Genomic DNA, 27,924 nt, shown 5'->3' with positions numbered 1-27,924 from the left:
CAAGTGAATATCATCTAGTTTTATTCAACCAAAAATTGAGAGAAGGAAAATATTAAAACAAAAAAAAGCAGTTCTTAACACTAGCAGTAAATAAATTTGTACAACAATTCAGTCTGTATAATAGGATGAAATAAATCTACATCTTTTCTTATTTTGGTGCTTTGAATTATACATACAAACAACAATTACAGGGACTTGTTCACAAAGCATGTAGGCCTGTAGAAAGGCATCTGAAACCCTCGATGGCAATATATGAGTGTTAACACTGATTGCCCAGAACTGACAGAATTTCCTATGCAGAGGCCCACAGCTTTGAACAAATGATTTGCCTACAGCTTTTTTCTTATTCTTTTTTTTTCTTTTTTTCTTTTTGTTCTTTTTTTGTTTGTTTTTGTTTTTTTTGTTTTTTTGCTTTTAATGCATCAAACAACTGTGGCCAGTGAAAGGAAACAAAACTGGCGGTTTGTCCATTTGGATATCAGACCTAGTTTCTTCTTAATTTCCACACTTAATTTCCCCCATATCCTTAAAATTCTTGGCGTCCTTCATGCCTTTCTTACAGCTACCCAGATGCAATAAAGTCTTCTTCAAATGTACAGTATTTCTTACGGTATAAGTTATATGCAATGTTCAGCATTTTTTTTTTCACAGCACTAGAGAGACCCTGTTAAATAGGGAATATGAGTCTGAATGGCTTATTCACAAATGGGATCCAGATTCAGTGATTGAGAACACAGACACCACAGTGAGCTCCTCTGCAAAAGTGGCAAACATCATTTTGCTTTCTGCCTTCAAAAACATATATCCATCGGTTTTCGGCTTCATGATACTGCTCCTGCAAAAATGCACGTAGGAGGGGCTGGAGGGACTCTCGCCTGGAGACCTTGAAGCATCGAGCAGGGACTCTAACCCATGGCGGTGACCATACTGGAAGGATGATGAGGTCCGAAGGAGAGGCTGGACGGCGGGTGCATGGGTGTTGGCGTGGTCAGCATGTGGCTGGAGTGGCTGAACGGTGAAATGTGGCTGAGGGAGGACATGTGTCTGGAGAGGGCGGCCGGGTTGAACGAGCTGCTCTTGGGGAAGTCCTCCAGTGTGTCATGCACCTTTTTGCACTTTTTGGATTTGCTAGACATTTTTCGGTTTCTGGTTTGGATGCCTTCCTTCTTCATAGTCAGGGGTCTGTTAATCTAAACAAAGATCAATTTTTTTTTTTTTTTTTACTTTTTTGCTGGCTCTGAAATGGCGCAGGTTCTTACACACCAAGGTGACTCCCCGGGGTCAGGGATCTGCTTTCAAGGACCTTCCCTCCCACCTCTTCCTGCCGCCTTCCCAGGGACCCCTGAGTCCTTCGGGCTAGAGCTACAGCAGGCTGTTCTGACTGTCAGCCTCTATCAGGTTCAGAAACCAAGAGCCCCTAGGTAAGGTGTTCCAGGCAGAGGTTATTAATTATGTTCATCCGCATCAATCATTTGGGGGAAATTTTGCCTCAGGAAACTTTGTGTTCTCAAGGACCATATTCCAGAGACCCATCCAATATGACTGCATTTCTCTGGTTACTACAATATAATAACTTGTCATATTTCGTTAGAATCCCTTTAGAAGATTTCATGAGAATGGAGGCAATGGAGGAATCTCGACGATGGGAATAACACTCTCTCTACTCATCTGACAAATCTGGGTTAGAATTTTCAAAGCCTTAAGATAGCCAATCTTAAGTTCCTAGGTCTGTCTGCTTTAAGAAAAGACTGTACCCACTCTTCAAAGTAATCTGTGATTGTTTGTCTTGTACTTGGCCCTTTTACAATGAAAGTTTCTCTCCCCCTGGAATCTCTATGTCAGGGGTCATATTTTAATACAGGTCTTTCCAGAAAGTAATCCTTGGTTCATGTCACAGCTTCTACAATAACTGAAAGTTACAATTTCTACCTAGCTCTGACTCTCCACTTCTAAAGAAACAAATAGCCAAGTAGCCAATCAACAAGTATTTAATAATCACTTATGGGCTGCAAAGTACTATGATAGTAGAAAAGTACACTCAAACTAAAAATTAAAGACTGGCCTACGGGTTAAGTCTCAGCAGTATCAATACAACAGCCTGAGTTTAATCCCCAGCCAGGCAGCTGATCCACATGGCACAGCAGACCTCTCCTGTCTCACCCACAGCTCCCCTCAGCAGTGTGTTTCAATAGATCCACCTGTCCTACTACTTACTCTGTCTCTGGGGAATCCTCTTACCAGCACCCACATCTCTGGCCTACACCCCAGCTCTTCTATGCAAAAATAAATAAAATCTTTTTAAAAATAAATAAAAATTAAAAGACCAGGAATAAACTAGAAGCAAAAGATGGGTAAGCGCCTACCCTAAAGATCACTCTTCTTCAGTTTCCAAGATGGACGGCACACCATTTCCTTCTTGATAAGTCACATACTTTTGTTTTTTACATGCATTTGCATTAGAGTCAGGGTCTTTTTTACAGAATCAAAAAGAGGGGAATTTACGAAGCAAATAGGGATCCTGTCCACAGGGAGTCAGAGATGAACACAAGGAGACATCTACTGCAATAGTAAAGCACCCATATGGAAAATGACTCAAAGAGGGCAAGTCAGGGTCCCAGTCATTCCTCGGCAGAAAGAGCTGAAGTGGTCTGGGCTCCGAGGTCTAACTGTCTGCAACAAAACCCAGACAACCACAGTGAAAAAGCAAAGCCCCAAGTGCTAAAGAAGGCCCAGCTTCTGGGGCTTGCGAACACCCAAATTGCTGGAGCTAAACCTGGAGAGGTTGCCATGAGGAGGGGTCTGAACCCCCACACTGAAAGAAGGACCTGACTCCCCACTGTATCAGGAAGGTCACGCAAATGACTGCATAAGAGCTGAAAGGTCACAGCGAGAACATCTCAGGGTTCCTTCTTCAAAGTTGTAATCAAGATAAAGACTACAGAGATGATAGGAATCTACTGTCACATCAAATCTTCCCTAAGATAATGTCTAGACACCCAGCTCTTTAGGCTGGTATCTAGATATACATAGCCAGGTATCTAAATATAATATCTAGTTACACAGATAGCCACACAAACCCAGATAACTAGTCCCAACACCACATAGATACACTGATACTGAGATAGGTAGCTATCTAAACACCTAGATAAGAAGAAAGGAAATATGGCATACTTGGACAGGTATCTAAATAGGCAGACTGGATCACAACACAAAGAAATCACTAATACATTGTTATTTCTTCTGCCAAATACACATAAATTACTTTTGTGATTTCTGACTAAACAAGAGAAGACGAAAAAAACCACTGATGAGCAAGTTCCCAGTCATGAAGCTGGAAACAAACCAAAAGCAAAGTAGAAGTAAACTGGAGAGAGAGAATTCCTTGGCTCTTCTTGGATTAAATGAGAAATTCACATTCTTCAAAAATATTTTCTTTTACATTAGAAGCAACTGAGATCATATCTCTTCATGATCAAGAAATTTATAGCTAGTTCATTTCTCATCATCCCTATACTTCTATGAAAATATTAATTACATTTACACACACAATTTGTTACTTTGAATTATATTTTGGTAAAGTTTAGAATGAGAAAGCCTTTACTTTCCAATGATTCTCCAATTAGTCCTAACACTACTAACTCCCACAAAGATCTTTCCTGCATTGAAGTCGTCCTGAGTCTATTATTTCATCGGCTATGTCCCTTTGCACTATTCGCTTCTCTGAGTCATAATTTCTTCAACTGAAATGGAAACAGAAATCATTTCTGCCCTGTCTACATCATGGGACTATTTGAGAAACAAGCATAATCAAATAACATGAAGGCTCTTTGAAAACCATAAATTACAGCCCCAAAATAATTTTATAGGTTATGCCAATGACTGGGTAGCTCATAAATTCTAATGCCCTAAGTTTTCCAGATTTTAATCACAAATCTGTTTATCTCCACTGCAGCGAGCAAGTAAATTCCCCAAAGTGAAAACAGGACTTGGATTTCATCAGTAAGTACACAAACACCGCAGTCCAGGGACCTGAGGGAGAATAACCGTGTGCAAGTCTAGTTCATTAATACTGGGCCCTGCGCGGAACCAAGTCAAGAAAGAACCACAGACAAGATGAGCCCTGCCGAGTCCCTGGAATCGGCACAATGTACTCCCAAGAGGGAAAAAAGGGCCAGAGTACGGGAGTATGGGAGTCACCCAGAGAATTTCTCAAGTGACTCAAAAAAACTAACCTGAGAGGCTTCCTCCCCAATTCCCAGGTATTCCTGGGTAAAATATGTTGACTGCCAGAATGGCCCTAAGCAAAAAGTGTTGTTTTTTTCCCGGTTCAGCCTCAGACTCAGCCAAAGTCAGATTGGCAAAAAGACTTGGTGAGAATCAGACAGAGCCAAAGAACGGAGGGGGAGGGAGAAGAGGAGAGAAAGAGAATAACCGTCCTTCCGTGGGATTAATAAACTTCAGACTTCATTAGGGTCAGGGCCTGTCAGCCAGAGTTGTTTCAGTGGGGGGAAGAAAGACCCTGAGAAAAAATTTTAAGGTAAAGATACTGCAAAATGGGAGGACACCCCAAATTAAAAGATTAGAAATGACATAACTAAACCCAGGTGACTGACTGGCAATTACCATTTGGCTAATAAGACTAGAAGGAGAAAGGAGAGTTCCTTTTTCCTGGGATAATCTCACCCCCAATGCTGGTGAGGAGTCCTCAGCCAGTTAGGACAAAGATATCAGATGAAATCTTTCAGGCACTTTATTTCATGTCTTTTATACAGAGAACCCATTTAAAATTCACAGCACAGGGTAAGCCAAGACTTTACCCCTCAGTAACTGGATCGGTCTTCATCAGTCTAGGGATCCAGATGCCACCTATTACAATTCTATTTACCTTCCTCTCAGACTCTTTTTCTCTTTTTCTTTTCTTTCTTTCTTTTTTTTTTTTTTTTTTGCAAGAAGTCTATAATGCAAGGAAACACCAAACCATGAAGTGTGACTTTTTGTGTTTTCCCAGAGGGAGATTTTTTTCCTTAAACTTCAACCTACCACACATAGCGGATTGCTGCCATGCAGAGCTGTCTGATACATGCTAAGAGGCTAGGCCACTCTGTCTTAAATCCTTCAGTCTCAACAAGGCCTCACTGTGCAAAGCAGATGTCCACATGGGGTCTGTGGCTTTATCACAGGCCCAAAGGAGAGCAATTCAAAAGCAGAAGGGAGCCTGTGCTACTATTTTATTGGGCGACATCTGTGGGGCACCTATCTAGGTGCTCCCGCGACACTTACATTGTGCAGCTTGTAGTACAGCCCGCAGGCATTGCACACAGGGTCTCCGTTGGCATTTCTTCTCCAGAGCGTGGTCGTGGTGGTCTGACAGTTTGCACAGGACGTACCTGCCCTTCTCGCTGCCGACTGGAAGTGAGGAGAGAGAGAGGGGATAAAATCAAAACAAATGTTAAATGTGTTTAAAGAACTACAGAGGCAGACTTAAAAAAAAAAAAGGAATTATCATTGATATCAAAACTAGCAAGTGGCCCACATGAAAGTAATAAAGATCCCCAAAAGCTGCCTCACATAGAAAAAGGCAGCCAGTCCTCTGGCAGGAGAACTTATCAGACTGCAATCAAGTGATCAGAATTTAGCCTGCTGCCTTCCAGGTGTAGAATTTGGGAGGATCAGAAAGCAATTGAGATAAGACTCCCCAATCGACATTCCACAAAGTTCCCCAAGTGCTTCATTTTTATGGGGTGCAATAGAGAATTAACCAGGGGCTAACTTTGGTGCCAAGCTCTCGGCAATCTTATCCACCATGCCTAGGACAGGTTAGCACAATGACCAGGTATGTCTATTCTAAATGAAGTCACTGAACATCAAGATATAGTCAGAGCAAAGGATGATAAAACCCACCATCAGCAGCACTTTATGGATCCCCAATAAAGAAATGCTGTTTTACAAGGAAAACATAGTGCCAACAGAATAAGTGTGTGTGTGTGGGTGTAATGTATGCAGCCTCCACTATCAGACATGGTCACTTTAAGACTGTTACTCGTGATGAACACCATCCACATTCTCATAAGTGACTTTCAGTTAATGAGACAAATTGAAAAAAAATAAGGAATTTTGCTCTTCAACAGAAACACTCAGCCCTCACCTGCTCTCATCCCCTTTCACCTTCTTGATATTAGATGAACAGAGCAAAGTCACTAAAGATCAAACTTTAATTTTAATTATTTGACTGTGTCCCTCCATTTCCTTTCAAAGGAAGATGTTTCTTTCACTTTGTCACATACTTTAACTTGTAAGGGGACTATTCTCTATGTCCATACTTTCAAAAAAAGTTAAACTCAAAACCTTTTGCTTTTGAAAGAAATGGAATTGGATCATTGCTAATGTACCCCCATCAACTACTGATTCCCTGCCATTAAAAAAAAAAAAAACTAACTACAAAATGATTCCTGCTCCTACACTCAAAAATATTTCAAAGCAAAAACAAGAGGAGAAAGAATTCAGTTAATCTTTACCTGAGATCAAGAAAATTCTGTCATGAATTTTCCATAAAAGCATGAAACAAAACTACAGGGTCCCCACCTATGGTTCATAGTTTGGACCAAACACATGAAGTTGCCAGATATGGAAAATCCAGTGGCAATTTTGAATTACCCAACTGATCCGTTGGGCTTTCTTTTCAAAGCCACTAAATTGTTCCACAAATACGTTTCTCCTTCTTCCAAATTTAAATAGCAGGGCTATGGCTTTTTTTCTTTTCCTTTTTTGTAGTTCATTTCTGTGTTCTAAGGGACTAGAAATTAAAAACAGCCCTTACCTACTAGCATAACCGAAAGCGTTATACTCTTCGGCTGTCCATTTTGAAAACAATCCACCCAATCCAAAAGTGCACACCCTAACCGCTGTGCCTATTCCCACCTGCCTGTAGGAAGTGTGATCATTGACGGTACAAATAACTACAATGCCTGTGTGCTCTTGAGAAGAAAAGGCCACACAGAATCAGCACTTAAAGACTTGACAATTATGTCATTTCGTGTGATTATTATCACCTTCCTGTACATTTTTTCCTTGAAAAGAAATACCCAGAGTAGATTAACATTTATTCAGTACTCAGTTTTCCCAGCCCAACAACCTGAAGTGTAGAATACAAGCACAAAATCCCAACCGGTACCATCACAGGCCAGGTGAGGATATTCAACCTTTTGCAGACAATTATCAGTGACATAAATACAAGCAGGTTCAGAATATGTCTCCAGTCTACAAACCTCATGTGTTATACCAAACATCCCAAAGCCCTATCATTTGGTTGACTAGCAAGAGACAGGGCAAATTAATTAAGCAAGCTACTTCGTTAGTTATCAAACAAATGAAAATCATGATTACACTGAAGGGGAAAATTCCATGGTTCTTTCCTTTGGTCATTTCTTCTATTTCCTGCAAGATACGCATCTCCCATAAGAACCAACTACATTATGGACTTTTGGCCTTAAGTAAATTTGCAAATGCACAAAACAATAACTAGCAAATTGGAGAAATAGAGACAGGGTGAGGAGACCGGAAATACAGGAAAGAAGAAGTTCTAGGTATTCAGAAGTCAAATACATGTAAGGCTAAAAACGAAATCCTGAATGTTCTCTGAGTATCTCTCCTGAACAATGAATTCTATGGAACTAAAAACAAAAAACCACCCACAAAGGATGAGTAAGAAAGAAAAGACAGCTTAAAATGTGACAGCCAATAAACTCTAGAATTAAAAGTAATTATTACTCAGAATTCTAGATATGCCTTATGAAAGGTGAATGAAGACAAATTGATCTAAAATGCAAGTAGAATCCTTCTTTGCAATCTGCCCAGACCAGAAGAAAATCCAAGAACATGTCAAATGTACTCTTACTCATCAATTTCCTCATAGTTTGAGACTTATATCCCCTCTTTTTCTTTCTTTACTTTTACCTTAAAAAAAGAAAAAGCTCCATTATAATTGTACCATGACTTATTTCAACAAGAGAGTTTTTTCTTGTTAGTTTTTTCTTTTCCTTTTTTTTTTTTTTCCCTAACGCCAGGTTTTGAGTGATTCAGAACATTCTTTTGTGGTGTGATCATATTCATTCTGTGCTAACACCTCCAGCCATTTTTTTTTCAAATATGTCTTGTTCTGATCTGCTCAAACATCTTGATGTTTAGGTTGGGGAAGCTGAGTTGTTGTTTATGAGTTATCTCCAGTACTCAGATATCCGGCAGCTTTTTCCTAGGAAGTTAACTTTGCACATGAGAGAAAGGAAAAAAAAAAAAAAACATATGCTGTATGGGGACAAGTGGGAGGAGGTTGAGAAAGTTGGAAAAAGGGGCAAAGATCAGAAAGCATAAAGCCTAGAGACGTAAGATTGCCAAAAATTAAAGTCACACGGGCACTTCCATCCCTAGAAAGTTTTTCCTTCTAAAGAGGATATGAAAGGTGTTGAGCTGCACTAAAATCTGATGGGGAAGACAAATAATTCTTTAAAAACAAAAAAATACAGAGTATTTGTTTTGGGACTTTTCCCCCTTAGAATTTAATGGATGCAAATTCATCCATTAATCTGCATGGGGAAATTCCCCTCCTCCCCTCTCTACTTGGTGAATGTCATCACCACAAAAAGCAGTTTGATCTCTTAACTGTGGTTAGAGTCATCATTTGCCAAGCCTGCTTTTATTTGTCTCTTTATATACACTTGCTATTTAATCTGGTCAGAGGTTCCAAAGACAAGTTTACAAATGAACCTCTCCTGCTGGTTTCCTGATAAATGCTTGCCAGTGCCAGGTTTTCTCAAGTATTGCTAAGGTTCAGGGTTAAGAAGTTTAAGGGAGGAAAAAAAAGAGAGAGAGAATGAGAAAGGGATAGGAGAGGACTACCACCCTATCTGCAGTGGTTCAGAGAAAGTAAGAACAAACGCTGTGTGGGATATAGACACACGAAAGGAATCACACCGCTTTCCCTAAGGAATTACCTGTGGAAGGTCCTCAATTCCTCAGGCCAAGACAGACAACCCACAAGGTGCAACAGCTGCTACTTCTGAAACTGGCCCCATCAGACATCAAGCACAAGCACATGTGTGACATTAAGCCTGAGACTATGGCCACTTCCTAGCAGCCCCAGGAACATGTTCTAGATAAAACCTAGAACATTTTTTCTCATAGTAAATTTCTATGATTATCAAAGCATCTTAAGTCATTGCTCCTAGTAAAACAACTATTCTATCAGTGACTACATTTAAGATTTCATGATCAAGAAATCAGCATCCCTAAAAATTTGCTAAGTGACTTAAGAAACCTAGGAGGGAAAAAGAGAGAAAGTTTTTCTATTTAATTCTGAAAAAGAAAAAGCTATCCCAAGCAAGCTCACACGATTTTGAGCTGTCCTGCTAATTTCCTGTAGAAAGTTCTCCTTCCTGAAGAGAGGAAATTAAAAACACAAAATGGTTAGTGTTGGATCAGTGCTTCCCAAGGCAAACTTACCAGTCTTCGCTTGGGCTTGATGAGGGGTCGGTTCTGTCCATTCATTTTGTGGTAGAGCCCGCAGGCATTGCACAGGTAGTGCCCCGTACCATCTCGTCGCCACAGGGGGGTTGAGGTTGCCCCGCAGTTCACACACTCCCTGCCTTCTAGAAACAAGATCACACATAAGTCACTTATGGAAGGAAAACACAGCAGAAAAGCTGACTGCGCTTGGAATTAGGATATGAAAGTACAGTTGAGAACTTTTTTAACTCTCCCTCTTTGTGAGAACTTTTCTGCCCCCACAGCTTTTGAAGGTGTCCCCAAGTTGAAAAATGTTACTGCCTGGTATGACCCTTCCTCGAACTGACAGCTCTGGTCCCAAGAAGTAGGACAAGAATAAACAGAAGAACCTTGCTTTGAGCTGCCTGACTTAAACGGGGAGATCAAGTCAGCCAAGGAGGAAGGCAAATTTCAACTTGAAATAGTTCCCTGAGAAAAATTCTGAGTCCTGGACAATAGCTAAACTAAAACATTCCATTCACTTTCCTCAAAGGGAAACAAAGGTGACCCATTATCATCACTGAGTCTGTCTATATAAATTGATTAAATAATGAAGATTAGGATGGGGAAAGGGAAAGATTCATCAATGGTTAGATAAACAGATAATAAATAGATGAATAGATTGATCAATTGGCTGTTTGATTTTAGTAGCTAGAGCTTTCGATTTTACTTCCAATAAAACTGTAACTGTCCCCGGCTGGCAAGTAATAGATGAAGGCCCTTAGCGTCCACTCCTTCCTCGCCCCACCCCCAACCTTCTCCCTGGAAAAGACCAGCATTTTCTAGTTACTCAGACCCTAACTGAGACTGCAGTACAACCTTGACCCCACCAGTAAGTGTAGAAGGAAATGCGGTGAAACCTTTAGACCAGGAATCTGGGATCAGAGAAGTGGAAGTGAAGAACAGAAGGTCTGGGAGGGGCCAGCAAGAGCCCAGGGTCCCGGAGGAGAGGCCCGCAAGGGGGAGGGGCGTCTCCTCCGCTTGTTCACCGATCCCTGCCGGCCATCACTCTTTTCCCAAAAAACAAACAAACAAAATAAACAAAAAACCGGCCAGGCCAGGTTGGAGCGGCAATCACTCCTGGAGCAGGAGGGGGACAGGCACTGAGCTCCAGAAAGCTCCTAGAGAGAATCCCTCCAAATGCCAATTAGAACTGGGGAGGTTACTAGCTGATTTCTTTTCATCGTCTATGGGAGAAAGATAGTGAAAGGAAACCTCCTGTTCTTGGGGGACTGGTTGGTTCTCCTGGCAGTTTCACTAGCTTCACTGCCTGGAGGAGCTGGGACCCCAAGTTTAGTGGGTCAGCTCCAGGGTAGCCGGGCCCCACCCTGCCACTGGGGAGCAGGAACCTGAAACACCACTCAAGGTGGTTCAGCAAGAGGAGGTGCTAGTAGGACAGGATTTCACTCTCCTGGGGTTGCTGGGGGAGAGGTTTTAAAGGAGGGTGGAGGGAAAATGAGCCCCTCAAGGTTGTTTTAAGAGAGTACTAAGCTAACCCCAAACTATGGGGGAGACAGGGTTTGGGGGGGGGGGTGGCAGGCATACACTTAGAAGGACAAGGATGGCTCCTGGCCCTCAGGCCTGCTGCACCTTGGGAAACCTCCAGACCCAGTAAGAAGGAATGAGGCTAGTTTATACCTGTAAACCTGAGTCTTGGGGAAGAAAAGGTTTTTGGAAACTGAGTACATTTTGCGTCCTTTTATATTCAATTCCGGAACAGTGCCCAGTAAGTTCTGTCCACTTCTTTTAGTAAAAATGAATTGGGACATTAAGAGTGATTTTGCATTTTTCACACCATTTTTTTCTAATGTTCTTAATAGGGGGAGGGTTTTCTACAGAGAGCCTTCCAAAAACGCCTGCAGACACATACAGAACTGCTGCAGTGTGTGCTAAGGGCGCTCCCCCACATGGCAGCAACTTTCATCGGTCCTCACCAAAGACTTAGAACTCAATTCCAGCCTGACACTTGCTGTTTGGAGTCAAAGGAAAGTGCGGAGGCCTGGAGGAGGGAGCACAGGGCAAGTGGGCCGGTGAGGTGGTGTCAGCTGTAGCAGAGCCAAGAGGCAAGTGGCTCTCAGCGGTGTGTCTCAAGGAAACAGGGGGCAGCTCTTCTGGGGGGCAGTGACACTGGCCTTCCAGGCTGGGAAGGGCCCACCTTCATCCTGCCAACACAGAGGCCACTCAGGTCGGCAGAACCTGGTCCCTTCTGTCTTGGTGAGGTCTCTCAGGAGCCTCACTCCCTGCAGCAGAAGCCAAGGAGGTAGAGGAGTGAAGGGGTGATGGTGGGGCTGGTTGCCCTGCTCCCCAGCACCCGGGGCTGGGGGATCTCCCAGCCTGACGTGATTAGTCTGATTTCCTCTCTTTTGTCAGGCACTGAGGAGGTTGACAGCTTCCTTTTCAGAGGGACCTTAAAAGCTAGCTATTCCGGCAAAGCTCTTAACACTAGAGCAATTTTCTGTCTTGATTCACTCCGCAAGTTTGCGATTGGCTTGTCTGGCCTTTTCTGATTTTTTTTTTCTTCTTGTTGCTTCTAGTCAGTGACTTCAGCAAACAACCAGTTTTCCTAATGGAGGCTCTGACTGTCTCCAGTTTTCTTTCCCTCTCCTCACTCACTGCCTGGTGTGAGCTGCGCAGACAACACCTCTCTGAGGTGACAAGAGCCACAGAGCTGTGAGGCCTCTTGACATTCAACAGTCATTTTCAAATACCCTTTGCCGCCAACTAAAATCCTGAAACTGGGCTGGATTGAAGAGCTAGGAGCAGGGCAAGAGGCTGTCAAAAAGGTGGAGTAAGATGCCGAGGGGCCAAAAGGAGGTGGGGGTCTGAGAAAAGGCCCTTTGCATAAAGGCTTTGTCTTTTGTTCTCAGCCCTAAGCCAGCGAGCTATAGGTGCCCAAACCACAGCTTCAACCGTTTCTCCAAAACACAACTCTCTTCTCTTGTCTCCTCCTTCAGCAAGTGCGTTTGCAAAGAAGACGTTTAAAAGGGGATGGGGGAGGGAAGCAAGCACTAAGACCTAGAGAACCCCTTCCTGGGGAATTGCCATTCCCCTATTTTCATAGAGCATCTTGAAAATTCCTTCCCCACTCCCAAAAAGTCCCCGCTCCCTGACTGGCCAGGTGGACTGGCCTTGGTTTTGTTTTTTTTTTTTTTTTTTGGACTGTGAGAAAGGAATAAGAAGGAAGTAAAAAGCCAAATTTCAATAGTCTCCTTTCCCCCAGCGAGAAATTAAATCGATGTGTTGGGCTACTAGTTCTGGCTTAGGAAAACCACAGTCTCCTTTTCTCCCCTTCCACCACCCAACTAAAGGCTCAGAATCTTCAGGAAAGTCAGGACAGCAAGGAAAAGACTGGGGCAGGAGGTACACATATGGAGGGAGAAATCAAACTCCGAAATGAGGGCAAAGAAACCAATCTTTAGGAAAAGTCTCCCTGTCCCCTCCCCCACACACAAACCACCACAGCAGCCTCAGAGACCGCATCTTCCCCCCAAACTTTTAGTCCTACCAGAAAAGAGAACTTTAAAAAAAAAAAAAATCCCACACTGCCTCTAGAAGCACAAGCTTACTTACTCCCTTTGCAATCAGCCCCCAAGCCTTGACCTCATCCTGGTTTCTGTGAGCCAGCCGTACCCCATTTGCCAGTGGGGTAAGCACCTCCACTTAAGCCCACCTCCACCCCAAGCCCAGCCCCTGACAAGGCACAGAGGCCACTCTCCCCGCCTGCACTCCCTTCCTCTTGCTTTCTGTTTGACTCCACCAGCAACAGCACAGCGCACCTCCCTCTCCTGCTGCCTACTTTCATGTACTGAATATATGCAGGTTAGAGTTTTTCTGTCAGCCTAACCGCATCCGGACTCTATTAAAGTTTTGGCTCGGGATAAACAATGCAACTGTCGCGTGCAGCAGTCTGAAAATAATTGGATTAGCTAAAACATATCAACTAAATAGAGACAGTCCTGCTCAGGCAGTCAGAGTGAATGTCACCCTGGAAAAAACCCTGAAAACTGATCTCATGGTCCCCGGCTCCCAGGCTCTCCCTCTGAAGTTTTTTAAACCGGGGTTTTGCAAGTTCTATTTCCAGACTGCTCATCTCACCCATACAAGATAAGTGATTTTTACCACTTCTCTGTATGTAGAACCTCTAGAGAACGGGGACGGAGGCAGGCATGTTGGAATGGACCATAGGGGATAAAGTCACCCTAGAATGACGACGCACCCAAGGAAACAAACCACCTTCACAAAATCCTACCTAAAAAGAGAGTTAATCATATTTTACAGAATACTGCCCTGTTCAGACTAGAAACAAAAGTGCCTATGGATTCTTTTATTTTAAAAACAAAACTAGTTTGCATGGCTTTGGGTTATTCATCAGGCAAGAGGCTATACCAAGAGAATAAGCATGCAGTGTACCCCCTAAACAGGTTTGCTTTCTTGAGAGACAGTGCGCGGGGAAGCAAAGACACACCCCTGGTGAGTCTTTTACAGTCCTTTCTACCTCTTCTGGTATCTGATCAATCCAGGAATATGTCCTTCGACCCCTTCCTGCCCTGCCTGTGCTGACAGCACTGGGAGATACTGCAGGTAACTGGGCCACCCGCTTTGCATTCACTTGTTTCCCCAAGGCAGACCCCTCCTCTTTCTCCCAGAAGTTAGGAGAGCCTCCTTTCCACGTCCAGAATCTGTGTCCTATTTTTTGCAAGGGTCCTGCCTAATCCCCAAATACATATATTCACGCTTTATTTACACACGTCAGAATAAGGGCTGTCCTGTGACTGCATGACCCCCCTTGAGGGCTGAGCTGAGGCAGTGTCAGCCGGACACAGGGCCAGAGGGGTCATAGGAGGGACCTGTGTCTGTTTAGATTTGAGGTTTCGTTTTAGCATTAAACACTAAAGATTTATTCCCTCAGCTTTCCATTTGGTCTTGGAAACTAACTAAAGGTTACTGGCAGAATCCAGAAATTGAAGGCAGGCAGGAGAGGGCATGACTGTGGTTTTGTGTGACATTTTTTTTTCCTTTCTCAGCTAATTGTGGGAGGGGGGTTAAATCAGATCCCATTGTCAGTCTGCAGTGAGACTGGGATAGGACACACCTCATTCTTCCCTGCCAGAAGAATGGGTAGAAGAAATCAAATACTAGTAGTCTGGCACTCACCTCCCCAATTCCCTAAAGAGTCAGCCTGTGCACCCCTTTTCCCTGCAATGGATTTTGGGGGAGAGGAGGGCAGGAGACAGAGAAAGGACACCCAGCAAGGAGCAGCTCCTACCTGTGCTGGATCTGGCCTTCGGCCTGGACTTGCACCCGAAGCCCGTGGGGGAGCCTCCCAGCAGACTGCTGGGGGGGAAGAGTCCGGAGCTGTATTCAGGGACGTAGGGTGGGTAGGTGGTAATGGGGTGATGGGCCGAAGATGCGGCCCCTCCCAGGGTGGTCATGCCACCTCGTGAGTGTGAGGACTCCAGCTTCATGCTGTCGGGCAGCGGCACCTGGTACTTGATGCATTCCTTCTCGTCCTGCCGCGCCGAGCCGGCCGAGCCCGGGGTGGACAGCGAAGGGTCCGGAGAGACGTCCTTCGGCGGGGTAGGCGGGAAGGTAAAGAGGTGCGGGCTGGAGTGGCCCGCGGACAGAGAGGAGGATGAGGCCGGCGGGTAGACCGACAGGGGCCCAGGGGAGCCATGGTGGATGGACGTCTTGGAGAAGGGGCTGAGGTTCCAGGGTGAGGCAGTGTGGTGGCCGCTCAGGGCTTTGCCGCCATCCAGCCAGGGCAGAGACCCATGAAGCAATGGTGGGCGACACACCTGGCTTCCTGCAGAGAAAAGGAAAGGGGAAGAAGAGAGACAGCAGGTTAGAGCAGCCTTGAGGCCCTCAAATACACCTGGGGTTCTGCCTCTCTAGACCTGGCCTCTAGTAGCAGGGGGAAGAAAATCCTTAAAAGAGCCTGGACCTGAGGCAGTTCCACACTCTAAAGCAGGGAGTCCCATAATACCTTGGTCCACTTGGCCTCAGCCACTCCTCACCTCTCTCTCTCCCACACAAGGGTCCCATCAAATCCAGTGGAATTAAGAGCCTGTGACTGACACCCAAAGGTGCTTTCTCAGCAATGGAGAAGGGCCCCTTGGCTTCTTTAGCGTGCCCAGATGCACTTTCTAAATCATATCCCCTGAGTTCCCTCTCTAGAACCTGACTTGATTTATTGGTTTCCTTCAATGGCCTGGAGTCCTCCATCCCAGACTTAATCCTAGCAGCCTGATAAGAGAGTGGGCTGTGAATGATGAGGGCTGAAGAGGAGAACCTGGCCACACAACTGCTCTCACCACCAGCAAAATGCACCGGCCCAAGAGCGAGAGAGGCCCAGCAAAGGTGCGCAGGTCTCGTCTAGAGCTCATTGCAGGGAGAGAGGGCCAAGGAGAGAGGGGTACAGGGCTTTAGGATTACTTCCAAATAACCATAATTTAGAACTTGCTGATGATGAACAAAGCTTGAAGTTGGATTTGCGAGAAAATTTTAGTTGCTCAGGCTACTGGAGAAAGTTTTCAAGGCTAGACTCTGAGGTTGTGGGTTTTTCTCCTTTTCTCCCCCTCCCAAATCCTACAGAAGAAAACCAAATAAAACCCAGATACCAATAAAAGTTTTGATTCCACCAGGGCAAAAATGTTAATTTTTCACCTGAGCCCCAAAGATACAAAATCCCAGTTTATCTGTCTATTTCACTCACACAGTGGATCTAGCCCTCATTTGCAATATCGTTTTCAGGTAGCCCTGACTCAGGCCCATATACTCTGAGACAGGTACATTTAAACTGTAAGTGCAAATCCACACATTTATTGATCTTTTTTAATCTAGTACCTGCCTCAGCATTTGACATTCTGCTTAACCATGAAGAACAATACTGAAACTAAAATCTTGAGAGGAAGGGGAGGAGAGTGGAGGGGGAAGGAGAGTTCTCTGAACAGTAAGGGTCAAGATTCACATTATGCAGGAAGTAGCATAGTAAATAATATTAAATCTTCATCTACCACATTTCCACTTAACTGCTGATCTGCACAGAACAAGGGCAAAGAGCACCCCATCCACAGAAATAATAGTTTAAAACCTGGTGACAGCAGGGTAGAGGATGCTTGCTGCCTCAGAGGCTGTCATCACTGCCAGTGAGGGCTAAGCCGGAACCAGGGCAAACCTCTGTCCAATAGCCGAGAGTCTCACATTTTCTCTGCCTGGAATTTTGTTCCTATTTCTTCTTTAAGAACACACTTAAAGTGCTCAGGCTCACTACATAGGGCTGGGTTTCTTTTTAATATTTAGAATTCTCCTGAACTTCTCAAGGTGAAAAAGAGAAAGGCAAAGAAAGGAAAAAGAAAAAAAAAAGATAGGGCAACTTGGAGTCTCTCCTACTTAAAAGAAACCCTGGTGGATCCAAATTCTTCTCTGGGAATCTAATGGGCCTGTTGTAGGCCACAGGAGACAGTAAGGCAAGAACTGCAGGGAGCAGCTAGGAGGTAAACCTAAAAGCAAAGACACAAAAAAATTCTGTGCAGGCGGGAATCCAGAAAACCTCAAATGCCTTAAACTTACCAAAACTTAGGGTTTTGGTAGAAAACCCCCTTCAAGCACCAGAAATTTCTCAAGGCCAAAAGGTAGGAGACCTGACCAGAAACCACAGATGCTAGCTTTGGGAGAGAGGTCGAAAGACAGGAGTGTGAAAAATGTGTCTCTCCCAGACCCTTCTGAAAATGTGCGGGAGAAACACACTAAAGCACACCGGCAGAAGCCCCCCCAAAAGAACTACGGGATAACTGGAGGAGCGAAATCCTGTGGAAGAAACAAATCCGAGAAGGGTTTGGCCAGTGCCGGCTACCCGGCCTAGGGAGCTTTGGCCCGCCGAGGCAGAACCTCAGCTCCAGGAGGAGACTGGGACCTCCAAGGCCCCCGAACCTGCGGCCATGCGGGAAGAGTGGTATGTGTCTCCCCACACGCCAGGTGAGCAGCGGGCCTAGAGACGCCTGCCACGGAGAGGTTCCTGCAGCAACTGTTTTTAAAAACAGACTCTCACGACGATTGAGACGCCTTCCTCGCCCATTTCCGGGCCCCAATTTTTTTTAAAAGAACTAGTAATAGCAGTAGGGGACTTCCGCCTGGTCTCCCCATTCTCTGGTCCCTGTCTGCCTCCCCATCTGTCAGAGTAAGGGTGACTGGGCATGGGTTTCCGCACCTGGGGCGAACTCACCGTGGTGGGTCGGAGGGTACCTCTGCACCGTGGCCCTCACCGAGTTTCCGTAGTAGGACGGTACGTGGTTGCCTTGACCGTCGATGTTAAAAAGTACATCCACCTCCTCGGGCAGGGGGTACTGCGCGGGATCCATGTAGGAGTGGCCGAGGCCCGGGTGGTGCGTGTCGGGGTGCTGCCCGTTGAGGACCGCAGGGTGGTGGTGGCTCACCCAGCGCGGCTGGTCGGCAGTCACCTCCATGGCCCCGGCTGCGCTCGCGCCCTCAAGGCCGGGCCCGGAACCCGCGCGGAGAGGGAGGGCGGTGGGGCTGGGAGGTCGCGGACTCCGAGGCTCCGCAGGTGCTCCGGCTGGTAGGAGCGGCGGGTCCTTTAAAGATTTATTTTCAGCGGGGAATGGGAAGCTGGTAAGGAAAGTTGAGCAAATGAGATTTAAAAAAAAAAAAAAAAAAAAAAACTTTGGTAGTTTAGCAAAGAGGAGGAAGGAAAAAAAATTCCAAAAAATAAGTACTTAAGATAAAAAGGGACTAAGTTTAAAAAGGGGGGTGGGGTGGGAACGAGACCGGAGGAGTGCTCTGTACCCGGGGTTCTTCAGAGGCTGAGTCTCTTCGCGGGTCACCTGCAAAGGAGAGAAGGGGGAGACCTGGATGAGCTAAGGACTTTAGCACCTGAGTTTATGAAGTGGCACCACCTCCCCTCCAGCCGCCCGGCCCCTGCGCCCGCGCACCTAGGACACGCACACACGCGCACACGCGCCTACTCCACCCGAGTTAGGAAAACCCCGACACCAGTCCAAGAGGGAACAACTCCCAAGAACATCCCTAGCCGCCTGGCTTTCCCCGGAGTCCTGCACTGACAGAGCGGTCCAATTTGGACAAGTCCCTCCCTCCCGGGACACCGCTCCTGGGACCTTCTTTCAGAAACCCTCAAAAGAGAAGGTTGAGTTTAAAATGTTTCTAAAGTTTTCCCCAATGGAAAGGGGGGAGGGGGCAATCAAACTTAAAAAAAAAATCGCCAATACCAACCTGGGTAGCAAGGAGCAGAGAGGAGGAGGAGGCGTGTGACCCGAGAGAGCAGAAACTGCTCGGTCAGATTGCGTGGCTCGCCGTCTCGCGCTCTCCCTCTCTTTCTCTTTTCCTCTCCCTCTCCCTCTCTCAGTATTTTTTTTTTTTTACAGGGAATGCATTCTTTCTGAAAGTATCAAGACGGCGCCAGGCAGCTCAGTGTTCGCAGACAGCTGTGGCGCGACGCAACTTAAGGAGGTTCTAGTGTCATCCGCACCGGGGGGAGGAGCCATGCCTGGCGAGGAGGGGACCTGATCACCAGCACAAGGAAACTGCCACCCAAACCCGCTCCAGGACTTCACCCCCCCCTCTCAGTACCCCTACTCCTCCTCCCGCCCCTGCACTGACCGGAAAGGGGCGCCACGGAGGGCGGCGGCGGGCGGAGGGGCACGGGGCGGGTGGGCGAAGCCGGGCGACTTTGGGGCGGAGGGGGCTGGCAGGAGGGAATTCGCGCTCTGTCCCTTTAAATGTGGCTCCCGCTCCTGCCAATTCATTCGGCTGGGTAGATAATTCCGCGCAGGGGAAACCGGCTTGCCCCATTCATAAAGTTAATTTCGACAGGCAGCCTTTCTTTCCAGATTTTTTAGTAGATAAACTTTTTTTGTTTGATCCGGAGTACTTGAGAATGTATTGATTTGGGGCTATGTACGAGTAAACTGATCACAAACTTTTTTTGGTCCAAGTTCTTTGAGATTTTCTTTTCGAGCCGATTTCCTAGAAGATTGAAGGATCGAGCTAAGGGAACGTGACTTCGACTGAAATATCCGCGTTACTTAGGTTGTCTTGTCAACATTTCCCCCAGTCTTTTGCATTAGAAAGCCTCTCAAATTAATGTCTCAGCTATGCTTTCCAGACCTAATATTTGTAACCGATGGGTGCTTCTGACTTGAGTGACAAGTGATGAATAAAGAAGAAAGAGAGAGAGACTCTAACAAGTTCCCCCAAGTACTGGGAAATTAATGGGAAAGAAGAAAGAACTCGGTCTTCACTTGTTACCCAACTTTTCCCTTCCCCCCGCCCAAAGCCCTACTTACTCCGGCTCCCTCCGTTTTCCCCAGCCGAGGAAACCAGCTCCCACCGACCCTCACCCCTGCACACCCCAGAGACCCAGCCGGCAGCGCAGGTCTCCGACTCAAGGTCTGCGGGTCCCGCTGCCCTCGGAGCAGAGAGCGCGGTTCCGAAATCCCCAGCGAGGGGGCGGGGCTGGAGGGCGGGGCCGGGATAAGGGGCCAATCAGTGAATGAGGCTGCGGCCCGGCCGCGATTGGCCGGCCCGGCGGGCTCAACCTCCGCGGTCTTCTTTGGTCCTTTGAGCCACTGCATCCCCTAGCGGCGCCTAAGTCCTGCTGCCGGCCGGCCGGAAAACGCGGCCGGGGCTAGCAAGGGTCAGGCGGGAAAAGAAGACTCAATTCCGTACTCTGTTCACTCCAGGGCAGTGTGTTCAAGCAGAGATTGTGGCTTCTCCTTCAGGCTTTTCCACGAACGTTACTAAGAACTGGCGGAGGGGGGGGGGCGGTATTTGATTTGAAGACTTTGTTCCCTCACGGTTCCTCGGCCCCATAAAATTCCCTACAAATATAAAAATAAGAGACAGAAGAGGCCGTCCCATAAAGTAAGTTCTGAAGGATTCCTTTCATGCGGGAAGGAAAAACATCAATTTTCTGTCATAACTTGATGGGGCAGGGAGCTTAAAACAGTCCTTGTAGAAAGATGGTTAAGATTTATGGGAAAGAAATAGTAGAAAAATAGGTCCTCCAGATCTTAGATTTAGAACTTCTCTTGAGTCTTCGTCTCCCTAAATCGGATGTTTGTTAATAAATGAGGATTGAGTTGCTAGGTATGTAGCAGAAAGAATATCTCTAAATTAAACACCCCCTCCCATGTTCCTCCTGAGCCCATTTAGTCCCGGTTTATTAGGGCGACCCAGAAAAAGGAGCATCGATTTTCCTTTCACTCTGACCACTTCTCTCTAGGGCCAATCAAGCTGCCAGTCTCTCCTGCTCAAGACGCTATCCAAACCTTTTAATTATTTAGTTTCAAACATTCGCCGGAAACCGCTCCATAAACAAGGAGAGACGAACGGACACACGTTTTTGCTAAAAGCTCCGAGATTTAGGATGGAAGCCGAGGACAAAAATGAAAAGCGCTTCTTCGCGTGTCAGTCCAAGACCAGGATAAACTAAGCGGACCCCAGGTCAAAACCACGCTGGAAACCCCAAAGGTAACTGCGCTGAGACCTAAGAGCCTGGGAAAGGAGCCATCCTCGGGAGAGCAAAGCTGTTGACGCCAGGACTTGAAAATGTTGGCTTCTGAAGCTAAAAAATGTTTTATGGACAAAGAGAAAATATTTGTGCGAAGGCCTTCCTGTGTAGCGGTGTTTCTCTGATAACGCACACAACTTGGGGAGCAGGAAGATAGTTCATTTTAATTAGATCAAACGTGGGCTGCAACTGGGATGGAGATGGGAGAGGCCACACACACCCCCTTGGAAAAATAAAAGATCTTGAAGGCCCCTTTTGGTCTGGGTGGTTTGGAGCTGGCAGAGAGGGCTGGGGGGCCTGCGGCTGGATGCCCAGTGTAATGGAGCCAGCCTGTAGGGGGTATTTAACATTTAATTCCCAGCCGGTCCGCCCTTGTTCCCGGACTGACAGTGGGTAATTGGGAAAGAGGACGTTGCTCTTTTGATGGCCCGCGCCGGCCAGTCTCGCCGACGCCACACTGGGTTTGACGTCACGGGCCCAGCCCCAGAGTCAGGAGCACAGAGCAGGGGGGCTGGGGGAGGGAAAAAGAGGGAAGGGGTACACCAGGGAGGGAGGGCGGAGGTCGGCCCCAGGACCCACAGGGAAGGAAGGGGGAAGGGAGGAGGCCGGAGAGAGGCTGCGGCGCGTGGCCTGAGGCGGAGAGCCCGGCTGCGGGGGTCTGGGCCAGGCCCGGCGCCGGCCTGACCCGCCCAGCCGGCGAATGCAGGCCGGGCTTCCTCCTCCGAAGGCGGGCGGGGGAGGGGAAGGGGCTTGAGGCTGGGGGGAAGGGGGGGAAAGGTGGTCCTGATTCATCCTCGACCGGAGCCCGCAAAGTTGATCCTAGCCTCCTGCAGAGACGCCTCTGCGCCTTCCTGCAGACCTCACCGCCTCCCCACCCCCCCCTACGCCCCCAGGCACCCCGGGCCAGCCCGGTTTAGCGAGTCGCCCCCGCCCTTCTCCCCGGGAGCAGCTGGCGGAGCTCGGGTGGTGGAAAACCAGGACACCAAGAAGGATGCTGCCGCCGCCGCTGCTACAGGGCCCTAGGCTCCCTTAGGGCGCGAGGCCTCGCTCACCAGGGTAAGGGGCTAGCGAATGGCCTGGATGCCGGGACCCTGGGGGCAAGCATTCCGGAGCCGAGCAGGCCACGGTTCAGCCACCGCCTCATGGAAGAGCCGGGTCCGGGTGCGGTGCGTGGGGCGGCGGGAGCCAGTTTGGCCTATCTGAAACGCCAGGCCCGGGGGCGGCTGCTTTAGGCGACAAGTTAAACGGGGTGTGTGTGCCCTCTTGGGGAAAGGGTAAGAAATGGAACCTGTCTCTCCTAGGTAGGAGTGTGTTGGGACACACACACACACACACACCCCAAATACATGCCCATTTACAGGTCCCTCCCACCCGCCCTCCCGGGAGCGCTGAGCTGGTCGGGGTGGAAGTGGGGAACCCAGTCCGGGAAAGGAAACGGAACCCGCGGCACAGAAATGAACAGAACGCTCCCCAGGCTCACCCCTGGGGTCGCAGAACCCACAAAACGGAGTTCCAGGCTATCAACGTCGCCCACCCGAGCCTGGCGACCTCCGCGTCCAGGCGAGCTCCGCGGGGCCGAGGTGCGGAGAGAAGCGGCCCCAGGCGCCCGCGCTGCCCGCAGAGGGTAACTGGAAAAGCCGGGCCTCGGGGTCCAAGTCATAAAGTTACTAATCCCGCGCTGGGGGAGCGAGCGTGCCTCGGGCTGCCTGGGGCGGTCATTTGAGCGTGTTTACTTAGGGATTTTGCAAAGGGAGCGCGCGCGAAATAGTCGGATTTCCAGCGAGGCAGCAAATATTTGCAGGGGAGAGAAAGAAGCGGAGCCCGGCCGCGCCGCCGCGTCCCTCCCCCCGGAGCCGCGGCGCCGGCCTGGGCGGACCCGGCCGCGCGGTTAAAGACCGAAATGAAGCCGGGAACCTGCGGGGCTGGGGGGCGGGGACGGCGCAGAGCGACACCAAAGGCCAGAAATTGGAGCGCGGCCCCGAGGCTCTGGAGAGCCGGGGCTGGGGGAGGAGATGTCCCTTTCCATCCCAGCCCGATCAATCTTCCTTGACTGCGATCGGTCAATAAAAATGGTGTGAACGGCCGCGGTCGCTGTGCGTCTGGGGAGGAAGTGGAGGCCAGAGGTGGCGAGGCCGGCGCCGGCTCCCCGCACCAGCCGGGATCGCGGCCCGGCGGTCTGCAAGCGGCAGACCCGGGGCCAGCTCGTCTCTGGAGCAGAGCGCGGCCCGGCGGGGCCTTTAATTGGGTGTCTCCACTTTAATAGTGGCCATTGTTGGAGCAATTAGCCAGAGACAATAACTGCCAAGAGGCTTTTAATTCGATTCCGTGCGCCGGCTGCGGACAGAATTTGGGCGCTCGGGAGGAGGCTGGCCCAGGAGAGAGGATCTGGTTAAATGGTGGCTCCCTTCTTTGCGGGTTTGTCTTAGGTGTGCGAATTCTAATCTGACAAGATGAAAGAGGGGTGAGAGCGTCCAGGTACTGGTCCTGGCCTTGAGGAACCAGTCCCGGGCCTTGCTAACCCTTAGGAACGCTCCTGGGACCGCTGCACCAGCTGACAGCACGCGTTCGAGCCGCGGCCACCGCGCGGGTCCCCAATGCCTATTAAAGGAGAAAAAGCAGGCAGGACAGTGACGTGGAAACTGGGCTCTTGAGCCCCGGGTCCCCCACCTGGTATCCGTAGAACCGCGTCCCAACTTCATTCCCCCCTGGGGGAGGAGGGGCAAACATTTCTGGCGCGTACACACCCCCTCTCCGCGGAGCCAGACTCACCACCCCCTCCTCTGCCTTGGCCTTGGGATTAGGTTACCGTGGCCGGGCGAGGATTTTTACTGGATATGAGAATAGCACAGGTAAAGCTGTATAAACAGCTCGCCGACTGCGGGGCGGGAGGGTTACGCCGAGGACACGGGTGCAGGCGCCGCCGCTAGGCTGAGGCTGCATAGGCAAAGTGCCTGGGGTCGGACTGTGGCGTGGCGCCCGGGTTAAACACATTAAAATGTGCAGTTCCCGCCCAAGCCACCTTTCTCTTTCCCGCGTGAGCTGAAATGCAGAGGTAGGAGCATAAAAAATGATACGAAGGAAGCAGGCAGTGGCCAGTGCTGGCAGTTCTCTTCAAGTGAAACACAGCAAGCAGGGGAGTTGGGATGGGGGAGAGAATGAGGAGAAAAGAGAACCCCAAAACTCACTGACAAAAACTCGCTGGAGGTGGAGGCGTCAAAGGGGAAACCCGCGGGAACTCAGTTGAAAAGAGCTCTGCACGCGCTACTTCTAGGCTCCCACACCCACTCACCCCAGGCCCAGGGTCTACCTTCCTTGGGAAATGAGCCATCGCTTTGGGAGTGGTGTGCGGTTTAGTCTCAATGTCTCTCTGTCTGTCTATCTGTCCCTTGCCACCCCCACCTCCCTTTTGCTTATTCATCTTTTACCGTTTAAAACTCGGAAGGAAACCCGCCCGGGCAAGGAGCTGCTAGAACACGGAGAGTCAAAGAGAAAGGAGATGAGCTCGGAGATTACCCCCCTCCTGCTCCGCCCCCACCGCCTGGCCGGGCCCTCCAGCTTCGAGGGATCCTGGCCCTCCCTCTGCTGCTACCCATCTCTCCCCAGTTGAGAAAAACCCTGATTGTAGTGAGATAAAAATTGGGCAGGGTAGGTAGTGGAAAGAGTGAGGTGAGGGGGGTTGGGGGGGACAGGGGATTTCTGCTTTCCGGTTTAATAAAGCACAAGTCGGGTATTGATGTTGGGGGACAGCGTTGGGTAGCAGGAAAGTTCCTCAGGGGGGTGAGACCAGGAGGAAGAACGCAGCTCCCAGCACCTCCTTCCCGGTCTTGACAGTTTGGGAGACAGGTGGTAGCCCCAAGAAAAGAAGGGGCCAGAGGTGCTCCAGCAGTTGCTATGTGTCACACGCTTCTTCTCAGGTCCCCAGTGACTCTTAAGAAAGGGCTTGTGGCTTCTACACTCACACTCTCTTCCTCAGGGGTCATCGAGCCCACTGAAGCTCAGGACGTCCCAGGGAAGGGACTGGCCTCCCAGCCAGGGCCAGAACCGCAGTGCGGGATTCATCCTAGCGTCTTTTCAGGGTAGCGGTGCACCTTGAGGCACCTGCTCCACTTCCCCAGCCTGCCCTCACTCCCCTCTGTGGCTGGCCCCCTCACTGCCACCCCAGAGCTTCTGGCCAGCTTCAGCCCAAAGTGCTGGTCTCAGTTGGCTCTCCTCCTGCCACTTTCATTTGGCATTTCTGTGGACAGAGCAAGGACTGTATCTGGGAGATACTGTGTTTTTACTTGTCTAGATCTGCCAGAGAAACCGTTGTGATTGATGCTGGACCTCTGACAGTGGGCTTCAAGGAAGAGCAATCACAACAGGAAGGAAAAATGGGACGGAATTTTGTTCAGATCCCTGAGACAGTAGAGAAGAAATTCTAAAAGCAGAAATTGGTCTTATCTTCCTTTGGAAATGTTAAAGAGAAGAACCCTTGGTAAAATAAGAATCTGACACTGAGAAATAAAAAAAGAGAATGGTTGGAGGGGTCTGTGCCCTGCTGGCCACCTATCTGTGCCAGCTCCCCCACTTCCAGGTCTCTGCTGCCTGACACCTCATGGACCCCAAACAATTTGTTATATAGAGCAAAACAGCACAAGTGCCTGCAATCACCCAGACACTGCCACCCAGGGATACATCAGCTAAGCACCATGGGCAACGTGTTTCTTTCTTCCAAATGCCGCACCCAACTGCTACCACTTCCAGACTCTTCTGCCCCAGAGGCCAAAAGCAAAGGGGAGTTCGGACTCCTGTTCCAGAGCTTCCTCAGCTCACTTGCTGCTAGTAACTAAGTCTTTCTCCTGTTACTCCAATCATTAAGAAAAATAAGTGATCAAAAAATATTTGATTCACACACAAAGAAAAACCACAGTAGTGATGCACATTTTGTGTGAAATGGCTTACAGAGAGGAGACAATACCTCAGAGCAGCCCCGAACGGTTAGAATAATCCTATACTGGAAAACAGCAAATTTTTTCCCTATACACACCCAATTACCTATCATCTCCCACAGCTCAAGCACAAATTTCCTTACCCCCCAGAAGACAGTGCAACTCAGTATCCCACCTCCAGGGTACCTGTGTCCTCTGTAAGCACTGTGAGGTCCTGGGCTGCTGGTAGTCCCAACAGAGAAGCTCCGCCAATGAGAGCCTGGGGGACCCATTCCCATTCCTTTGCTGCACCCCAGTTTACTCATATATAATTTACAAAAAGCCAGGGTGGGGTTATCAAATAAAGGGAAATATAGCTCCTCTGTCTCTGGGCTTTTGGCAGGACAGATCAACCTCTACCCTAGGTCCTGAAGCTGGCACAACTGTCTGGTATCCAGTGGACAGTGTGGACCTATGGGATGGCGAGGTTCAGCATCCTCAGAGGCCAGCTGACTTCTCAAGCCCCAAACCTGGAGCGCAGCTTGGCAACTGTCTATGATCCTGGGAGTCAGTGATGGGAGTCCTTGGGGCTTGATCACACCTGGTCAGGAAGCCACAACCAGTCACAGGTTCAAATAGGTAGAAAACAATTCCTCAGAATTACACAAAAATTTGACGGTAGTTCTCCCACAACCAACATGTGGGTCCTGCAAGGATTTTAGTCCCCAGGCCTGGGTCGGCTCTCCCTGCATTGATGGTACTCGTGCCTGCAGCTTGTCACAGCATGAACAGACCCCCACTACCACCACCTTTTCTGCCACAATTCCTAAAAGATGGTGAGCTATGCTACTTTATTTAAAGTTCTTAATCTCCCCCCCAACCCCCAGAATCTTGATAAATATGGGTAAGAGGGGCAGAACAGAAGGACCACCGTGTATCAAGCCAAACCAAAGAGAGCTCTGGCGGCTTAGACTCACTTTCACTCCCACCCTTGCCTGTATAGAATCACCATGTAAGTTTTCCAGGCACCTTGTAATATAGGAAAGGGGGGACAGTGAGCTATAAAACCAACTCTCCTCCAGCCACATAGCTTCCCTTGCATTTTAGCATTAAAAGTCTTCATTGAGAAATGCTTCTGACTGAGATACTTCTTGGTGGTAGGTCGATAAGTCAGATGTCCCAAGAGAAAGTCAAATTCTCCCCTCTGCATCTCTTGCTCCCCACTGCACCCCCTCTCTAAGGCTATGATTTTCTCTCCTAGGGTGAGAAAGCAAAGGTGCCTGTCTCCCAAACACCAGCTCCCAGGAGATGCCAGATGCCCACACATCTGGGCTCCAACTTTTATCTCAGCACACAGCTGTTTCTTTAATTATGTGCACAGACAATAAGCCTGAACACACACTTGTAAGCAGAGCGAAATAAACATAAAATTGACACTCAGATCTTGCAGCCCTTGCCTTGGGGACCTGACTGAGCTATTCCTGGGCAAAGAGGTTCATTTCCTCAATCCTTTGATTTCCCTGCAGTAAAAAGGCATGTCTAGCCCTTCCTGCGCATTCCCATCATCTCTTATTTTTCTCCTTAGTTTTTTCTTTAATTGATTGGTTTTTCTTTCCGTGCTTCGTTCTTCCAGCTCTTTCGTCCAAACAAGGACACACACACACACACACACACACACACACACACACACACACACCGTGTTCTCCCAAGGTCACTGCAGAAAGCCAAAGGGTTTCCAGTGGCCAAAAAGAACAATAAGGGATGGGGACCAGCTTACTTTTTCTAGGGGCTGTTGTCCCTTTGGAATGAGCCCTCTTCTTAATTCTCTCCACGTGGAGTAGAGAAACAGTACAGAGTTAGAGAGAGGGGATAGCAATTCACTGACCTGGGTAGCTCGCTCCTGCCAGCCAGCTGTTTTTTATTTTTTCCTGATTTGAT

General features: G+C 48.3%; 1 protein-coding gene across 2 annotated transcripts; it reads right to left on the bottom strand.

Moving 5' to 3' along the window:
- On the bottom strand, positions 1-27,924 carry GATA3 (GATA binding protein 3). Of its 2 annotated transcripts, none has more exons than XM_004691237.2 (6): positions 27,872-27,924; positions 17,759-18,374; positions 14,804-15,340; positions 9,496-9,638; positions 5,281-5,406; positions 1-1,190 (listed from the first exon to the last, which is right to left on the bottom strand). In XM_004691237.2, the coding sequence occupies exons 2-6, from the start codon at positions 17,997-17,999 to the stop codon at positions 906-908; spliced, it is 1,332 nt and encodes a 443-aa protein (XP_004691294.1). In that variant the 5' UTR covers positions 18,000-18,374; positions 27,872-27,924; the 3' UTR covers positions 1-905. The 2 variants fall into 2 exon arrangements, with proteins under 2 accessions (XP_004691294.1, XP_004691293.1); XM_004691236.1 differs by lacking the exon at positions 27,872-27,924 and adding an exon at positions 18,781-18,968 and having other exon boundaries at positions 404-1,190; positions 9,496-9,641.

Source organism: Condylura cristata, unplaced genomic scaffold (assembly GCF_000260355.1).
Source record: "Condylura cristata isolate star-nosed mole 26May11 unplaced genomic scaffold, ConCri1.0 scaffold00030, whole genome shotgun sequence".
NCBI lineage: Eukaryota > Metazoa > Chordata > Mammalia > Eulipotyphla > Talpidae > Condylura > Condylura cristata.
The sequence above is the reverse complement of the archived record's forward strand: the minus strand, read 5'-3'. Positions and strand labels throughout refer to the sequence as shown.